At 36.9% G+C, this 20,690-nt stretch overlaps 2 protein-coding genes across 6 annotated transcripts in view; one reads left to right on the top strand and one right to left on the bottom strand.

Annotated features, from left to right (window-relative positions):
• Positions 1–1,880: 1,880 nt before the first annotated feature.
• On the top strand, positions 1,881–4,624 carry has1 (hyaluronan synthase 1; the record flags this gene model as incomplete). The annotated part of the gene is made up of 4 exons (XM_079836605.1): positions 1,881–2,561; positions 2,657–2,882; positions 3,679–3,811; positions 3,949–4,624. 4 exons carry the CDS (start codon positions 1,881–1,883, stop codon positions 4,622–4,624), a joined length of 1,716 nt encoding a protein of 571 aa, XP_079692731.1.
• Positions 4,625–12,986: 8,362 nt separating this feature from the next.
• spaca6 (sperm acrosome associated 6) overlaps positions 12,987–20,690 on the bottom strand; it is a 53,637-nt gene continuing 45,933 nt past the window's right edge. For 3 of the 5 annotated variants that reach the window (XM_079837359.1, XM_079837358.1, XM_079837360.1), the window contains 5 exons: positions 18,196–18,273; positions 17,577–17,677; positions 16,645–16,801; positions 16,367–16,547; positions 12,987–13,664 (listed from right to left, as the gene is read on the bottom strand). In XM_079837359.1, the coding sequence (XP_079693485.1) occupies positions 13,565–13,664; positions 16,367–16,547; positions 16,645–16,801; positions 17,577–17,677; positions 18,196–18,273 (617 nt within the window). In that variant the 3' untranslated portion in view covers positions 12,987–13,564. The remainder of the gene's footprint in view (positions 13,665–16,366; positions 16,548–16,644; positions 16,802–17,576; positions 17,678–18,195; positions 18,274–20,690) is intronic. The other 2 variants (XM_079837361.1, XM_079837362.1) reach the window with 2 other exon arrangements.

The following is a 20,690-nucleotide window of genomic DNA, read 5'->3' as shown; positions in this document are numbered from 1 at the left end:
TGATTGGTGGAGAGGAGACTGAGGTGATGATACCGATGATACCAATCGTATATATATATATATGGGGATGATTAGGAGGCCATGATGGACAGAGGCCAATGGGCACATTTTTTTGGCCAGGATGCCGGGGTTACACCCCTACTCTTTATCGAAGGACATCCTGGTACTAAAAGTACTAAAGATGTCGTTACAAAGTCCATCTCACTACAGTGGTTCTACAATAACTTTATGAATCGGCGAGAATAGTTTTTGTGCGCAAAAACCCCATAAATAACGACTTATATAGTGATGACGATTTCAAAACACGGCATCATGAAGCTTCGAAGCGTTATGAATCAGTGAGTCGAATCATGATTCGGAATTTCGGATCGCGTGTCAAACCGCCAAACTGCTGAAATTTGGCGATCCAAACTGCTCATTCGACTCACTGATTCATTATTTAGGGTTGTTTTGCGCACAAAAACTATTATCGCCTATTCATAAAGTTATTTTAGAACCACTGTAGTGAGATGGACTTTGTAACGACGTCTTTAGTACCTTTTAAGGGTCTTGAGAGTGAACCGTGCATTGTGCCAATGGAGGCCTTTCAGAGCCATCAGATTTCAACTAAAATATCTTCATTTGTGTTCCGAAGATGAACGGAGGTCTTACGGGTGTCGAAAGACATGAGGGTAAGTAATTAATGACAGAATTTTAATTTTTGGGAGAACTAACCCTTTAAGTACTATATAGCACCAATTTTGGTGCTTCAGTGGTTCGTCAGCGGTTCTTCACCGGTTCTATGACTAAGGTGCTATATAGCACCACTACCATATACAGAACATGTTAAGATATGGTGCTATATAGCACCAAAAGTGGTTCCTCTATGATTACGACGAAGGACCATTTTTGGTGCCATATAGAACCTTTTTTTTTTAGAGTGTACACACAAACATGTTTTATGGGGACTTTCCATAGACATTATTTTATACTGTAAAACTATAACGATTTAGTTACATATACTGTACTGATAACTATACCAATAAACTATATTTTATCCCCTAAACCTAACCTTAAACCTACCATCGCAGAAAACTTTCTTCATAGTTATTTAGTATGATTTATAAGCTGTTTTCCTGACGGGGACCAAAAAAATATCCACTCAGAGACTTCAGATATTGCCATCTTTGTTGGGACATTTTGTCCCCATAATGTAGAGTTTACCTGAACCATACACACACATTGGGTTTCCATGTTTTATGAGGAAACATTTTCCTATCACAGAAAACTTTTTACATTTTCAAAAAAAATCACTTGGTTTGATTTATAAGCTGTTTTCCTAATGGGTCCCCACAAGGACAAGGATATTTTATATTGCCATTTTTGTGGGGAATAGGGTATATATACACCACAAATTGATGACGATCATCCATCTTCTGTAAGCCTCACATACCCAACATTAAATGCAATGAGAGGAGAACTGAGTTGTGACGTCTCTTGCGTGTGAGTCATGGATGGAAGTCCTGTGGGGCGTGATCTGAGCACTTTTGTAGCTCATTACACAGCTGCAGCAGGGATGTTCCCTGAGCTCAGAGCGAGCCTATAAGTTTTGAGGTCCTGAATGAAGAGTTAGATCTGGAGGAGAGCAGGCCAAGGAAAGGGTGTCTGAATAGGTATGTTAATAACAGCTGATTGATTTAATACTATACTATTTACATGTGTAATTTTACATAACCTTATATTATGTGTAATTAAAAAAAAAAAAATCAAGTTACTTTACCTGATGTTTTTCTAGGTTTCCATTTTTGTTGATGATGATAAAATAGTGTTTTTCCTTCTAAAAGTAATTCTTTTTTCATACTTTTCTTTTTTTCCACTAGCTCTAGCATTTTGATAATAAAATGGATCTCAAGCCAGTATTCAGGAGTTTTATTTCTCTGTTCCGAGCCATTTTAACATTTCTTTTTGCCCTCCTGGTCCTCGGGGTGATGTTATGGGCGTACATTGATGGTTTCCACATAGTTACATCTCAATATAACATCATCTCATTTGGTTTCTATGGACTGCTGCTAAGCTTCCACGTCCTAATTCAGAGCCTTTTCGCCTTTGTGGAGCATCGGCGCATGCATGCACGACGCAAACCTTGCTCTTACACAAAATCCATCGGCTTTACTATATCAGCCTATCAGGAGGACCCTGCTTATCTCCGGGAGTGCCTTCTGTCAGTACGGGCTCTACAGTACCCACCCGAGCTGCTAAGCATTGTCATGGTGGTGGATGGAAACTCAGAAGATGACCGCTACATGATGGAGATGTTCCGTGAGGTCTTTGCAGACCAGGACCCTGGCTGTTATATATGGCAGAACAACTACCACTCTTGGAACCCCATGGGCCAAGTTAAAGATGCAGCTGAAGGTCCAGAAGGAAATGAGGGGGTGATGTTTGAAGACCCCCAGCGCTTGGAGGTTGAAGAACTCATTAGGACCAAGAAGTGTGTGTGCATCATGCAAAAATGGGGAGGAAAGAGGGAAGTGATGTATACAGCATTCAAGGCACTAGGGTCCTCCGTGGATTATATACAGGTTAGTGATATTTACAAGTACAAACCGAGCATTGAATTTTAGTGTAACGAGAAACGTGTTAATCCATTTTCTTCATATTCTACTTTTTGAATCAGGTATGTGACTCAGACACAAAATTAGACCCTCTGGCCACAGTGGAGCTCTGCAAGGTGCTGGAAAGTAACCAGAAATATGGTGCCGTGGGAGGCGATGTGATGATCCTTAACCTTAAAGAATCCTATATCAGCTTCATGAGCAGCCTGCGCTACTGGATGGCGTTTAACATCGAGAGGTCCTGCCAGTCCTTCTTTGACTGTGTCTCCTGTATCAGCGGCCCCTTAGGTAATAAAGAACCTCTTAGACCAAAAGTTTATACAAAATTGACCCTATGTATAAATGCATGTTCTTGGTCTTTTATTGAATGTGTCATCGCCGGTGCATCTTATTTTAAATAACAACGTTTGTCTTCATAATCTTTAATCAAAACATTTTAATCCAATAACTTGTGCTGCCCCTGAAAAACATTCCTTTTCTGCTGATGTCACTACAGGCTATTGGATAATATTAAAAGCCAAATTGCTATTTAGGCATTGTTTTAGCAAACCATAACATTCGGTTCCATTTTAGTATATAACAACCTTTGCAATCTAAATCAACTCAAGATGGATAATACATTACAAAAATAAAATGTGTTACAAACTTGTGTTCACTTCTGAACTGTCTAATGTACAAATGATTCATCAATGATTCCATGAAGAGCCTTTCCATTCCACAAAAGGTTCTTCATAGTGGAAAAGGATCTTTGGATTATTTATATGTTCTTCACATTAAAAAAAAAAAAATTCACTAAAAGGTTCTTTGGAGAACCAAAAATGGTTCTTCTATGACATCTGCGAAAACCACCATTTGAAACCATTATTTTTTTGTGTGTAGTATGAATAAAATGTTTAAAAGTATTTAAACTATCTTTGGTTCACTCAGAGCACTGAGAAACTTAAAGCTTAAAATGTTATTGTAGGAGTTTGAATAATCAGTTCTCATCTGATCTAGCCTAGTAGGCATATTTTAGTTGTTACTCTGATCTAAGTTTTAATATTTCGTTTGTAGGAATAACTGATCTTTATTCTTTTTGCTTCAGGTCTTTATAGGAATGACCTGCTGCAGCAGTTTCTGGAATCCTGGTACAACCAGAAATTTCTCGGCACCCACTGTACTTTTGGGGATGATCGCCATCTCACCAATCGAATGCTGAGCATGGGCTATGCTACAAAGTAAGTGTTTACCATTGATGATTTAGAAGTAAAATCATGATCGTTCTCCAATAACAAGCATGACATTCTTTTCCTGTCAAATACTTCTAAACTGTCCTTCAGAATCATTTTTAACAGTGAGTTTATTTTCCTATAAGGTACACTGCCCGTTCTAAGTGCTACACCGAGACTCCCGCCCAGTTTCTGCGCTGGCTCAATCAGCAGACGCGTTGGACCAAATCATACTTTCGTGAATGGCTCTATAATGCTATGTGGTGGCACAAGCATAACCTGTGGATGACCTACGAATCCATTGTCTCAGGCATCTTTCCTTTTTTTGTTACTGCCACCATTATCAAGCTCTTCTGGACAGGCACTCTGTGGGACATTTTGTGGGTTTTGTGCTGCATCCAGTTAATTGGTCTGGTAAAGGCAGCCTATGCTTGCATCCTACGACGAAATGCAGTAATGCTCTTCATGTCCTTATACTCTGCCCTCTACATGACCAGCCTGCTGCCTGCCAAATACTTTGCCATTATCACCATGAACAAAAGCAGCTGGGGGACATCGGGCCGTCGTAAGATGGTGGGGAACTACATTCCCCTGGCACCCCTTTCGGTGTGGGCAGCCATCTTGTTAGGAGGCCTGGGGTACACGATCTACAGGGCATGCAAAGAAAATTGGACAACAGATGGAAAAAAAGAAGAGGTCAAGTTTTTGATATTTGGATCTGCAGCTTATGTGTGCTACTGGCTTGTAATGATCTGCCTCTATTGGATGTGGTTTCGGAGATTATTCCGAAAACGCTCACAGAGTTACACTGTGAATGTATAGGACAATTATTTGCGCACATTTTCTTTTATTTATTTAAGAATATTTGCACTTTTTCATGCTGTTTTATTTATAGATTGTTTTTAAACTTTTATTTATGACATGTTTTGTAAATATTAGTATTGCACATGATATGATGTCCATTAATACCTTTAAAACTACCTGTCTTTATGAAATACAATGACTATATTAAATGTGCAGAAAGCAATCGTGTCAACATTTGATGCTCTAAAGTTTTAAACAAATATAGCCTAGCAGTGAACCTGCTATAACTTTACATCATTGAGCTTACTGAAGTGATATTGATTTATTGTTGCGATAACTGAGGAAACACTAAGACATTCTGTTACACATTATTTATAGTATGCAGGTAAAGAAATTCATACCTTACACAGTGAACATCACTGATCATGGGCTGCTGATTATATATTAACATTTGTTATTTTCAGAATGACTACGAACACAAATATGACTGTGTGCTGATTTACAATGCTTGTAATTCTTTCTGATGTAATGTGACAGGGCATTTGTTGTCTCTTAGCACTTGAATAGAGTAGACACTTGTACCGTTGAGTCAGTATATTTATTGCCAGCAATATTTTGTATGAATTTTGTGAACTCAAAAATGTGTTATTTAAACAACATGTGAATAAATTATTTTTTAAGGTAAAACATCTGTTTGACAAAATTATTCTGCCATGAATTATTATCCAATTAGAAAAACAACAGTGCTGTCAATTGATTCAGAAACAGGATTGTTCCAAACCCATAAGACCTTCGTTCATCTTCAGATCACAAATTAAGACAGAATTTAAATTTTTGGGTGAACTATCCCTTTAACTAATTAATCACACATTTTTTTTCCGTGATTTATTGCGATTAAAAGCTCTTACGTTTTTAATATAATTTGTCTTGAAAGAATTTCACAGTTAATCATCAAATTAATGTAGAAACAACATACAGACAGTATATTTTAAATACTTGTTTAATGGCATCTTTTTATGAATGAAGGCCAGTATCACCAATACAAATACTGCTACTTATGTCTCAATGAAATCGATTAGTTTTTTCAATTGTAAACATCAATTATAGCCATTCAACATTTAACATTTATTAGGCTTCAAAAAATATATAAGTATATATATAACTTTTAATTTAAGTGAACTTAAAACAATCCTCACATAAATACCCATAATAAGTCATATTTACCTGTGCCCTAACAGGTCTAACAGGTAGGCTAGGAAATATACAGTTATCAAACAGTCTGCACTGCATAAATTATAAATGAAAAAGATAAATACTTATTAAAGCTAAAAGTTCTTTAGTCAAGAGCAGCGAGTGATTTTCTCTGTTACCTTTATTCTTTGATTAACAGTAATGACAGACAGCATTAGTGGCTGCTGTCACTTTAAGAGTTGCCGCTGCCGCACATGATGCGAATCTCACACGCGTCCCATTTTCTCACAACTCTTTACTTGAAGACTAATTTTACCTCTTTTAAGACTGCTCTTTTGAGGACACTCGACAAAACGGTCATTTTGGCATAATTGTTTGTGTGTGTGTTATTGTTCAAGTGCTGTCTGTACTGGCGCGAGTCTTTCAATGCGTCACAGACAAGACATTCACTGTCAGGGCGTTCTCTTTTGTCTTGTCGAGCTTGAATGGTTTAAAAGCATTTGCATGAATAAGAGCATGATCATATAATGTAACGCTAGCCAAAGGATGACAGAAAAAACAGATGCTGTGTCAATTACATTAATACATTTTTATTTATTTATAAGTTGACAGCACTAATATGTAGACAACATAGATTGAAGTAATGTTTCTCGTTCTGCACTGCTGGAATGATCTCAGCATTTACAGCTCTTGTGTACAGTAAAGAAAAGTATGTATAGTTTGTTTACTTTGATGGACAAAAATACATAAAATGACCTAAAACTGATTTGAACTTGACTACATTTTAAACACAACATTGCATTTTCCAGCAATGTAGGATGTGGACTGGGGTGCACCTCTAAACACAGTTGTGCAATGTATCTGAACAAAATACAGTATAAGGGAGGATTCCCTGACATACAAACCAGAGCTGACATAAATCAGTTTGAGTGTCATTTACGGCAGAATCAATAACACTGTAGGATAACAGCCCACAAATAAGTTATGTTTGCTCATAATTTACCTATGCGATAATGTATGCATGATCAATTCAAAGTAAATGATTTACCCTTTTGTGTGATTTAAGGCATCTGGTCACACAAGAACACAGGGTGAATCAGAGAGGGGTGGGAGCCATTTGGGGGTAATTGTCTCATGGAAAACATTTTATGAAGAACGTTTGAATGTTATAGCATGTTTAGACTGTTACCAAAGGCAACCAAGGTGGATCCCACTTATAGGAGGTTCAATTAAATTTTGTTTCAATAAAACTATAAACAAAAAACACAAACAGCCAGAAACTTTGCTTAGCAAAAACGCTGTAATGATCTCTAAACCAATAAACAATATATAACAACTGCTTAAATGACAATATAAACTAGATAATTTTATCCAGAACCAAACAAAAAATAACTTTAGGTTTATAAACCTTATAAAATAAAGTTTAAAGACAAGGAAGTTACAGTAACGGTAACTTTTGCCATTTCCATTGCTGTCATGTTCATGACTTAAAAAGACAACTGACTTCGTTCCATTCGACCGTAAGTGGACTGCGAAGTGGACTTCAGAGGGTGTTCCGCCATCTCAAGTGAGATTACAATCCAAAGGGAGCGAACATGTTCAGTTCGAAGGGTACTGCGAACGGCGTAGGGAAGAAGGGAACATCGATGCATCACTTCACAGGAAGTGGAGAGTGAAAAACACCCAACTGTCATTGTGTGTCGCATCACTGATGGAGCAGAGCCGTTGAAAGAGTTTTTAAACAGCTCTGCGATGGAGGAGTTTATAGCATTCGAATATTCATAGTTATTATACAAACTAGAGGATTTATGAATGGTTATGGAAATAACTGTTACATTCGCATATTATATTTTATGAATGTGTAAACAAATTAAAAGTGTTGAGAAGCAGCTGAGGGCTGTCATTTTTTTTTAAATATTTTAGCCTACTTTATTTACCTCAGGAATGTTTACTATGTAGCTGCACTTGGGAAAGAAAGTGCACTAGATGAGACCACTACAAAGACCATTGATTAAGAATAGCCTACATTTATACATAGTTAACCAAATCAAAATTTATTTTCATATTGAATGACAGGTGCAGCTTCAAATGTGTTCATAGTCAATACAACTTAACTAATAAAACTAATGTTTTGATTATATTTTTTTAGATAGGCTACATACTGTGTTTTTTGTAAATGTACATACTTATTATATGGTTTTAAATTAAGTAAAGTAAATTACAATATTAATTTATGTCATATCATAATTTGCGCGACCTTTCTTTGATGACGTTGCAGGGCGTTCCAAATGAGTGATTATTGTCAGCGAAGTCCACTTCAACTGATATCCCGTCTCAGGGAGTAGGGAGTAGGGAGCAGTGAACAGTGCGTAGGGACCCTGTCGAATGGAACGCACCCTTACACTGATGACATCAGCATTTTGCTTTAAAGTGGGTGGAGCTACTCAGACACATCACAATGCATGAAAGAGTGATGTAAATGGTGACAATGACACCTTAATGTAATATTATCATGGGAGGGTTTGGTAAATAATTACCAAAGTCGTTTAATAAACCATTTATCATTGTAAGAAAATTACCTGCAAATATAAGTCGATCACATGTGTGTTTTAGGTCATACAATATGTTTAAAGCAAGACAGATAAAACATGTGGAAGCAAAATGGTCTTGACTGAGAACTCTGCTGGCAAAAAAAAATGTCCACTGTCCACTGTCAATAGTGATACACGAAGCACTGCTGACACAGAAGTCACTTTCAAACTAAGTAGCATTATGTTGGTCAATGTTCCAATTTGTGTGGAAAAACTTCCCGATGTGAAATGCGAATGGGGAAATGTTTTGTCCTCATGCAAAAATCGCCAATTACTATTGGAACGACTGGATTTTACCACACAAAATTGAGCAGCAACGTTTTTGGGAGATTTCGTGGGCAGAGCCACCTACAATGTTCTTCCCACACCTAACTACAAAAATGGAATCGACTCTGCCCAGTACTGGAAAATGCAAGTTGATCTAGACCGGAAGCTCAGAGGTAATCCCAACTAACCTCAGGCCAGACCTGATCCTGTGGTCAACCTTGCAAAAGTCCCTGTTCATTGTGAAACTAACTTTGCCATGGGAGGCTACAATTGGTGAAGTGAATGAACGTAAAAGGCTGAAGGGCTCAGACCTAGCAGCCGAAGTTGTACACTGGAGCTGGCGAACCCAGTTGCTCCCAGTAGAGATTGGTTGCAGAGGTTTTGTAGCCACAGCAACAACCAGGCCGCTGAAGGGGTTGGGGGTCAGAGGACAGGCCTTTTGACAAGCTGTTAGGTCGCTGTCAGAGGCTGCTGAGCAAAGCAGCAACTAGCTGTGGCTAAAACGGAAGGATCCCAAATGGGCTGTAAAATGACCAAGAGGGGTAAAAGCAGAGGGGAGCGCACCTGGGACGCCAGGTGTTGCTGTTGAGCCCTTTAGAGGTGTCGTGGACCTATCAATGAAACACTAAGGAAGGAGGGTGCCCACCTGATGAACCCAATGGAGTGATTACCCCTACCCACTCCATATGTTAAGAAAGTGCCGATTATTCTTAGGGATTTTACTATCAAGTCCAATACGCTCAACTGTCAAAAGTGTAGTGTAGTATGAAGCACAGTTCACCCAAAAGTCACTTTCAAAACAAGCAGCTTTCTAGCATTGTCAATTTGTGGGACCAACTTACAAACGAGCAAAATCTGTGTGGGGAACTTTATCGCACTCACACAAAACTCCCAATCGCACTGAATAAGCTGTGTTCAAACTAGACTTTGTCGACATATAATTTCTTTTAATTCAGCTAAGAGAGTCACGCTGTGGCATATAAATATTAAATTGACCACAAACCTTCATTCGATACGAATTTACTGGTCTGAGTTCCCCAAATTTGAACTTTGGAACGTAGCAAAATGCGAAACTTCTCGCTTGAGCATCCTGTTTCCCGCATTCTCATGCGTATAAAAGAGTAGTGTGACCACCCCTTCACTATTGAAATTATTGTGCAACATCCACATCTTTAGGCATTTAAGTGACTCAGATGACCAACTTGCGCTTTTCAGTAATATATAATGAAGTTCTTCCGTTATTCTTTGTTTAAATAGTGAAATTCCAGTAATGGACCTGCCCTGTATCATTCTTACTCATTCAACTTTATCAAGAGGTCAATAAAGCAGTGACTACTGATATCAACCAGAGATTTTCCAACCAGTGGTTTCTGTTTTGTATAGTCATGTATTCTTTGGCCTCATATACAGATCGCCGATGATATAAAGATTCAATGACCTAAACTCTCAACACTCACTTGAGAAAAATGAAGAAACCTCCGTCTGTTACTGGCAGTCAAGCCATGGTAAAAATGATGCTTCACCCTCAACAAATGTTTGCAATTACTTAAATCCTGCCCACCCTGTCTCTTTTCCCCTCCTTGCGTCAGAGGGTCCAGACCACACATCTGGGAAAAATTAAAAGAGGAAACAGATTTCTCTGAGTAAGAGGAGCTGTGTAGGCCTCCTACAGCATGTTCATGCTCCTGTCATTTCTGCTTCACTTCTCACACACGTCACTCACCACAACAAAGCTGCATCACAATAGCAACCACAAATGAATCAGCTTCATTGATAAAGTAAATGCCTGTAACCGCCACCATTCACTGTGCTGATATTCGTATACTACAACTTCACGGGTTCACACGTACAAATAATCAGATAGAGTAAAGAGTATGCGTATTTGGCATGCTGTTTAAGGAGAGGGCTCCGAGCTCTGTATTTTGGCCCGAGCCCAGAGTACTCCTACCGTATTCCTGGCTGTGGTAGGAACTTCTCTTGGATAGATGTGTTAATTGCTGAAAAAAATTTGAAAGATGTGTTGATTGGATACATAATTTGAACGTGTTCCTCCCGAACCTAGCTAATGAAACATCATAACAAATAATGGTAACACTTTATTTTGACGGTCCCTTTTGAAGACTCTGTTGACTGCAACTTTGCAACTACATGTCAACTAACGGTCCTTAGAGTATTAGTAGACTGTCCCTCAACAGACAGTCTACTGACCATAAGTAACTTTGCCAGTACATGTCAACTTATTCTAACCCTTCCAATCTACTAATACTCTTATGAGAGTTAGTAGACATGTAGGTGCAATGTTACTTAGTAACTGAATGTGTTAAAGGGACCATCAAAATAAAGTGAAACCCAACAAATAATAATGATTAATGTGTGATCTTGTATATAGGTTTTGCAGTTGGTTTGGTTTTTGCTTAATTCACGACTTAAAGTTAATATACACACAAAAATGAAAATCATAATTTACTCATCTTCATGTCGTACTGTGGCAAGCAGTACTAGGCTGAGGGCCGTGGGAGAACGGCACGAGGCCGGTGGCGTGATTGATAATGCGTGCCAGCTGGACCAGGCCTGGACTTTATGCTTGTGTTTTGTTTATGTTTTATTATGTGTGTGCGTTATTACTTTCATTTTATGTTTAGTTTTGATTAAAGTGCTTGCACGTTCGCCGGTTCCCGTCTCCTTCTTCCTTCATACACATACCAAACCTTGATTACTTTTTTATTCTGTAAAGAAGATATTATGCCAAATGCTTCATTGTTTTTTGTCCATATTTGGGGTCCAAATGTTTTGGAGCTGATTGACTTTCATTGTATGGACAAAACATCTGAAACATTGTTCAAAATATCTTCTTTTTTATTTCAATAAAGTAAGTCATATAGGTTTAAATGTGATGACAATGATGAGTTTTGAATCCATTCTGTTCATTAGTTTACTATAGATAGCCATAAATAGATCCCCCTAAATATGCCTATAAGTCTACAGTTTAGAATACATACATACAGTCCTGAATGTAATAAATACAATGTAAACGAAACCAGAATGAAAACATTTACATATAGATATTTCTAAATACTGATGAAGTGACGGAGGATCAACAATAACTTGCATGTTTGGCCAGTCGAAACCCTTTTTACATAGCATTCACATTACTTTTGACACAGCATTATCATCTGATCAGAATTATGGGGTATATATTTTTACCCCATAATATTATATTGAGTTGTAGTTTATATATATATATATATATATATATATATATATATATATATATATATATATATATATATATATATATATATATATATATATATATATATATATATATGCAAAACTAGTAAAGCAAGATCAAAAACTTTTTAGGTGGTGTCCAGTGTTTATAACATACTGCCAAATAATTGTTTATATCCTTTTTTGTCCATTTTGATCAATATGCTCTTGATATTGCTGCCTGCAGTTGGCAGACTGTTTGTTGTCACAGGATTGGGAGTTTCTTTTGTTACATAATGTGGTATTCCCGTACACCAAGACGAGGAATAATACAAGGAGATAACTTGGAAACCGGAATAAAAGCAGGAGAAACACACACACACACTAACATTAACATTAACGAGAACCGACAAACACTGGGGGAGAACTGAGGACTTATAAGCAGGAACCAAACAAGGGAGCTAATGAGGTAATTAACAGAAAACAGGTGGAACCAACTTAACTAATCAGAATTGAGGAAAACTGGGTCACAGAGAACACAAAAGGCATCTATGTTACATCTATAGATAATTTTTTTTTTCTTCAATTGACTACCAATTATGACGCAGTGTTTTATAAAAAAAAAACAAAAAAACAACAACCGTGTAACCACTGTTTTTTTTTTTTAAGTATCATTCACTACTAGTAAGGATAGTTAGTTCTCTCAGGGAAAGTCTTGAAAGAGAGTAATTCCAAATCTGACATTTTTATTTATTTAGCACTTTCAACTGTGTAATGGTTCTATTAAGGGTAAGAGATATATAGAAAATAAATATAAAAAGATATATAGAATATTTACACCAACATCATATAATTCTGTATAAACGTATTTGTTGCACCATACATGTACCAATTATTTTAGTTTGTGATTGAGACTGGGCTGACAATTGTTGTCGGTTTTGTAGTTTAAAGCTCATTTTAACAGCCAGTGAATAGAGAAGCACTTTTTTTAAAGCTGTATATAAAATTCTCAGACATAAAAATCCAGAGGCACGGGCATGGATTGCGTCTTTGAATTAAAATAAACTATTTTCCACTTTACTAAACGTAATTGTGGTCATCTTTTTTTGGGTGTTTTCTTTGCCATGACCTCAGCATTGAGTTGGCGGACATCTTATCTCAGAGAAGATAAAGAGGTGCCAAAGGAGACGAGAAGCAGAAATATGACCGGTGGTAATGATGATAATCAACAAAAGTCATCCCTAAAAACCTTTATTTAAAAGTATTTGGAATTTATAAAAAAACAGGTCTTTAAATCTGAAGCACTGTGATAAAATCCAGACATTGTAATAAAATTTGCTCTAAACTACACATTGTCCTAGCAAACATTAAGGAAAATTGCAGTGCTGTACAATGAAGTATTTCCCTCGCCCAGTTTGGCCTTAATGAGTTGTTGGGACAACAGAAGCAAAACACTGAGTAAAGACTGTAAAAGGAGAAACGCCTTGGAGTCACGTCTATATTTAGTAGTATAAAGGAGGCTTTATAACATGAGGTAGTGGTACAGCCTCACTCATACGCTCAGATTCAATGCATCTACCATGTTCTCCCAGTCATTTAAAAAAACTCACTTCTATATAATAATATTTAAAGTATGTTATTATTAAATCATTTGGTCCTGGTTCAATTGGGAATTGCCTTCATTAATTGCTTCTCATATTTAACAGTGAATCAAATATTTCTTCTTTTCTGTGGATTTTGTTTCTTGGGCTGGATCAGAATGATTGGTCCCAATCTGATTGGATAACCAATACAGCACCCTATGGACAAGGAGAGATAAAATAAAACAATACGTGAACACATTTTTTGAATGAAAAAGAGTTTTGAATGGAAACAGGTCCAGGTCGCATTTCATAATGTAACCAAAATCAAGACAAAATATAAATTAATCATATTGTGCATTAAGGCTTTTTTTAGCAGGATTTTGTGCATAAGTCTAATGTTAGGACCACTAAGAATTTATTTTGCATAGTGACAAATTTCAAGACAATTTCACAGACATTCCCTCCTAATCTCCATTACTGTAATGCAGGGTTTCCCAAACTAATGGGTGTGTGATGGGTTTGTGAGTTGAAGAAAAGCGAATAATTGATTAAAGGATAAAATTCAAATAAATTATTTAAATATAAAAACAAAATATATCACTGTGGCAGGCAAGGCAGGGGCCGAGAGCCGTGGGAACAGAGCAGTCTCACGGAGGAGCTCCGGGGTGATAAAAGGAGGAGGACAACAGTGAGAGACGAGAGAGGACCAGGGGGGTATTCCAGAAAGTAGGTTGTGTGACATATCTGGGTATTTTTAAGAGTAAGTAAGCGGAGAACCTCAACTCTCGGTTCCAAAAATGGAGGTAACTTTCAGGGTATGTAAGTAGCCATAGCAACTCACTCTCTGAACATAGCCTGCTCCACAGGGTTAGTTTGCTTGAGAGGTATTCAGATGCATGTTATATAATTAATATAGTTATATTAATATAACCAAATTTGTTATGTAGTTACAGCAAAAACCACCAAAAAGGTGGCGATGTGCACTAAGTAGGTTATGTAAATCGCCATTAAACAAAAGAAGAAGGAAGAAGTAGAATGGCATAGCGTCTGTTTCCATGGTGAATCATCGATTCGTGCCTCTGTTGAGAATGTCTTGTGTGTTAACCGGGAACATACTCTGAGTTGTTTGAACTTACTCACAGACCCGTTTTTGGAACAAACATACCTCGAGTAAGCAAGATTTGGGTCAATCAACCGAGAGTTCATGATATATATGACGGTAAGTTAACCTTGCTTTCTGGAATACCCGCAGGCCTGGGTGTTAGTATAAAGGTATGTAATATTGACAGCTAGCAGTTGAAATGGGTACTGCAGTCCATATAAAAAATATTGGAGAGGGTTGTTTCTCTCGCCTCCTCCTCCTCAGACTTGCCGCTCATACGGGTTGCCAGATTAAGGACACGCAAATAGACGAGCGCAATTGACACTGGAAGGCGAGGAGACTTACACATATAAGTTGATGAGTTGATTTATCTGCGTTTTAATATGCTAGCGTTCATGCAGAGGCTTTTTGGGTCGAGTAGACTCTACAATCTCTGCCCCAGTTTGTTTGCTGGCTTCCATGGCTAGAATACACTGTGTTTTCTGCCAGCTAGCAACCCGGTGTGTCGAAATACTATTGGGCAGCAGGCGGGACCACACAGACCAGAACAAAAACAGACATTCTGACACGGAATGCACATTTCAAAGTAGAATAACTGGCTGTAGCGTTATTGATGCGAGTTACGTAATCAGATTACTTTTTTCAAGTATAGAGAAAAGTACTGCATTGCTTTTAAATTATTCCTCAAAATGAATAAAAACAGCGAAAAGCAAACTCAGAATATTATGCAAACCTGCAATTAAATGTTAAATAATACCAAATATTCTTTATGTATTTAATCTCAATTCATTAACAAATGTCTTTGCTGCTGATAGTCGATGATCCAATTCAACCGTACCAATAAGCAAAAATGACTTCCCATAAATCACACAGACTTATTTACACTGTTAAAGAGTTGGATTCTCATGCTAAACATGGCCAAAATTTAATTAAAAAAAATTGTTGGATGTATGACAGAGTATTTCTGTGCCAAATACACTCCATCAGGATTCGAACAAGTTTCAGAAAGTTTTTTTGGAGTATGGCCCTGTATGATGTCATACAGGGTGGAATTCCTTGTATTGGCACTTCTCCCCGATGAGCGCGTGCACATCAACCAGAGCGAGAGCAAGAGCACGTCCATCATCAGCAAGCTTTATCAGCGCTGTCATTTTATTTTTAGACCACGACATCAACAATGTCACTAAAGAAGTTTGTTTTTGGTTGTGCGGGAAAGAGAACCTTGTTAAGCTTCCCAAATAACCCAGCATTAAGGAAACAGTGGATGCAGTTTGTTTTCCTGGAGCAGCAACAGAGTTCTGCAAGTGGGTTTGTTTGTTCCCGGTCATGAGTTGAAACCGCAGGCAGTGAGTGAAACTGCATCAAATGTCTGTGTTTTGTTTGCAATCGCTGCGTAAGTGCATATAATGTAAACAACACGAATGTATAGTGAATCGAAATTTATCCAGGGATAAACTCAAGATTAACATAAGATTGGCTGAAACTATGTGTTATGTACCCATTAAGTAACGTAATTAGTTAAATGTAAGTAACATCTTATGGGAGTAACAATATTGTAACACATTGCTTTTAAGAGTAACTTTCCCCAATATTGGTGGCCATTAATTGATATATGAGAACTGTGAACATTCAATTGTGATCATTTGAAAAAACGCAGGGGTATACTTCAAGGAAATATTTTAGAGGTTTAGCTCACAATTATTTTTGGTTATCCCTGCTGTAAGACATTCTAATGTTTATTTTTTAATCAAATTAAAAGAAATGAAATAAAATGGGAATTAAAGGAATTACAGTGAATAATTAATGAAAATATTACCCTAGCATGAGGAAGACAAGCAGGAACATTGCAGTCAGACAGGTGGTGAGAAGGACAGGACTGGGCACCCATAAGGTGAATGGATCTTTACGGGACAGCGGAGGGAACTGGCCTCCTGGGAGGAGGGCCTGTTCAAATACATCCTGTAGTTCTACATGGCCTAACTGTGCCAGAGGGATCACTGAGATGGAAACCATAGACATTTGGTATATAGGGAGTGAGATCCGTAATAGCAAAAGCATAGGAATGTCATTCTTTTTTCATATGTACTAGGTCACCTGTAAGGTAGTAGTAGATCCGGACGAGAGAGTGCTCCTGAGAGAATATTTCACACTGGTAGGTGCCTGTGTGCTCTGGCCGGGCAGAGGGGATAAAGTAAAGTGGATCCACTCCAGCCGTGACCTCATCAAACCGATCCATCAACACTGTGCTCTCCTGTATGTCAAGGTCAGCGTTTGTAAGTACAAAAAAGAATGGGAACGAAAGTTTTGAAAATTCTGATCCCTAAAGTACGATCACATTTAGCAAGTGGGACTATATAAAAGATATAAATATATATATATAAATGATTAGGGCTATATAGCCTCCTCTAATATATAGCCTCTAATATAGCCTCCTCTAATTTTGTAAATTATGCAGGAAACTATACTATAGTATTTCTATATTATAGAAATACTATACTTTTGTATGCAATTGAATTAAATAAATAAATAATAAATAAATGTAAAAAACCCCCCAAAAAAACAAGATGAATGAAAGAATTTATGACTGTAATTTTGTCGTTATAAAATAATATTTAAAAAGTATTGCTACATTCCCCACAATTTTGGTAAATTCTACAGCAAAAAATACTATAATTGTGACTGCATTTAAATAAAATATAAAAAAAAAAATGGATGGATGCATGGATATATAGCCAGTCTGCAGGAAACGTACTGTAATTGTGTCTGCATTTGAATTAAAATAAACATAAATAAATAAAACAAAAATCATGATGAATAAATTAATTTATGCAATACTGTAATTTTGTCAGCATAAAAAATATTTGAACAATTATTATAGCTACATTCCCCTCTAATTTAGGTAAATTCTGCAGCAAACATACTACAATTTTGTCCGCACATTTTTATTTTTAATAGTAATTATTATTCATTTTGGTCATTTTAGAACTTTGTTAGATATTCATGCTCTGTAGTGATTAACTCCTCACCATTGCATATCTCCAGACAATCTCTGCATCTGTGGGCAGAAGGAAAGGGACCTTACACCACATCTGAGTCCTGTTGTTCTCCTTTATAGTGATTTCCTTCACTGTAAAAGCACACACACACATACATACATACATACATACATTGGACACAGATCTGTAACAATTCACCTTGCAATTGAATGCCTTTTGTCAACAGAAGGACAGAGGCAGCACAGTCTGCCCACCATTCACCTAATTATAATATTTAAACAGAGCCTCTGGTGAGAGCAGCCAAGGAAAAGATACGTTAAACAGTAATTGTAGCTGTGCTGAGTGGAAATGAATACCACGGTGTGTGGGAGAAGGCTTGCCATCTTAGGTGACCCACATGTGTGAAAGTGTGTCAATGCCCAAGGTTTCGTTTAACAACTTTGCTGTGCTCTTAAGTAGAGTTAAAAGCTGTAGATGTCTGCGCCGTGTAAATGCCGTTACATAATTACAGAGGTGGTTCTGTCAGGTTGAGTTATAACATATCCATCATGTCAAGTGTGGAGAGTGTGGGTGGGGGGCTGCATAGAACTACATATTCTATTAGATTTAACAGAAAACTGTGCAGATGTAAAGGAGCCTGTCAACTCACCGGGGCAATCTAGCGGGAACTCACAGGAGTCGTACTGACAGGTCATGCAGTTATAAACAGCACCTTGCGCCTGGAAACCTAAACAATACATTTTATCCCATTAATATTATAGTAATTTCTTTTTATTGAAAATCAAAAGCACCTATGTGATGAGATCAGCACACTGGCGGAAAACTTCAAACATGTTTTTTGGTGCCATGGACCCCTGAATACTGTATGATGATCCCCTTGCAAAGGACCCTTTTTCTAAAATATAAAGGCAGGTACATATTCATGTACAAAATTTATACTGGGAAATATAAAACTATTATAAATATGTGTAAAAGTTTATCTGGAACAAGAATCTGTATTTCTTTTTTTGTATTGTCAATAGAAAAAAAATTGATTTCTGATCAGTGTTTAGACCGCAGAAAGAAACAATAATAATAATGTCAGATTCTATGAATTTAAACTATTTGTTATTATTGTGGTGATTATTTTTTCTTTGAACCTTTCAGTCAATGCCCTAGTTTAAAAACCCTGTTCTAAAGAACCAACATAGAAAAGACGGAACCCATACATTTCTATGAGAACTCTAAAGATGGTCAGTGGTGGTTCTTAAGGTTCATTCACACTAGGGCTGGACCAGAATATTCAAATATTCGTTAGATGGGTTGGTATTAGATTTTCAAATTTGGGATTCGAATATTCCATTTTTATTTCCACGCACACCTGGCATCTCCCTCGAAACGGTTCTCACTCGCGCTTGCATATGTTTACACTATAAAATCTGCCGCAATACAATACTCTTTTGGCTGCTTTCCCTACTCTTATCCATGCTATGCTGAATCTTGCCCAGAACAGATCCATACCGCCAATCCAAACTGTATGCTAATTGTCAATCCTCTTTGATGATAGTGGTACTGACAGAAGTGATGCCGTCAGTTGGTGTGAATTGGCCTTTACAGGAACACCATCATAAGGGAAATGAGTTTCTTGAGTACTTAGTGGGATATTTGAGGCACCTTAAACTAGGGGTGTACGATATATATCATCTGCGATAATATCGTAATTGTTGTTTTAATGATGTGCGATCTGACATTATCGAGTATATCCCTCACACACACCTAGTGCATGCATACACTACGTGATGTAGTCTTGTAGATTAGACTGAATGCTTGATTTAGTGATTTAGTCTATATTTATATAATTTAATATAGTTCACTGATTCTTGAGATAAGGGACAAAACTTGTTTTAGAAACTAACACTACATTATTAAAAATGGGTATTTTTGTAGACAAAGGTCTCAGATAATGAACCATTTAAGGGAACAGGTTTATTTCTAAATATCTTTTCTATAAAATTATATTTATTCAATCCATGTCCTTCAAACACACACAAATGCTAATTTAATTGATTCTATTCAAAAACAATGTAAAATCTTCAGTTATGTAATACTGGTGTTCAGTAAAGGATCCAAATCATAAAATACATGCTCGGTTTATTTCTTGTTTGTTTTCACACTATTATGAACAACCCAGTTTCTAAATCCTCCTCCCTCCTTTTAATATTAAACATATAACAGCAATGTTCTTAGGTAAAAAGACATAATATCATGTAGTTCCATTGATGTTTTAACATTTAAGAAATTGAAAAAGGAATAAGACATTTCTTTCAAAATTAACAAAAACCTTCACCTGGCGGTGTTGACAAAGGTCGAGCTGAGGCCAAATATACTGTATATGTAAATAGAATCATGACACAGCATTAGAAGAATTCCCCATATGCAAAAAACATATTCAATCACATTATACAGACTTTTTGAGAGCATTTGTCAACTTTCAGACATAAAACCTGATGGAGTTGACAAAATTGAATTTTCTTTCCACATTAATCACGTGTTGTACAGTGGAGCAATTTAGTTTTTTTCCTCCGTTGTAGCTGCCTTAATAAAGATTTATCCCACAACTATTTACAGAAACTATTACACTGCGATGACAGAGTTGACATGTTAAGGCTGTGACCGCAGAGACTTCAATATTGTTTTGTTTAAAATCTATAACTTCCAGGACTATGTGTCCTACTGTGAGACTGAGCACAATGAGCAGGAAATAGCAAATGCTCCTCAGAGTTAAAGCTGCCCATGACACTGCCTGATTTATTCAGAATTATAAACTTTGACGCAAAGTGAGGACACGACTTTTATAGCTATTTTTTAATGGAAAATATAATTCAATATTTACTTGTTGCATTGTTTGCATCTTAAAGATCTCCGCCTTTAATGTAACTGTGTATTTTTTTTAAAAACACTTTTACAGCAGTTTTAAGCAGTTTTACAGTGTGACCTCATGCTGAGGACAGGTTATATTAAATGTGCTTCCAAGTATAGAGTGTGCTTTTAAAATAATACTAAAGAAATTATTTAAAAGAATAAGCAATAAATGTCCTGAGTATACAAATTTCCCTTAGAGGTAACTTTTTAAGTGTTGACATTCTTACTTTTTAACATAAATAG

This window comes from Gobio gobio (genome assembly GCF_949357685.1).
Source record: "Gobio gobio genome assembly, chromosome: 15".
NCBI classification, from domain to species: domain Eukaryota; kingdom Metazoa; phylum Chordata; class Actinopteri; order Cypriniformes; family Gobionidae; genus Gobio; species Gobio gobio.
Note: the sequence above shows the minus strand (reverse complement) of the source record. Positions and strands in the feature narration are given on the sequence as shown.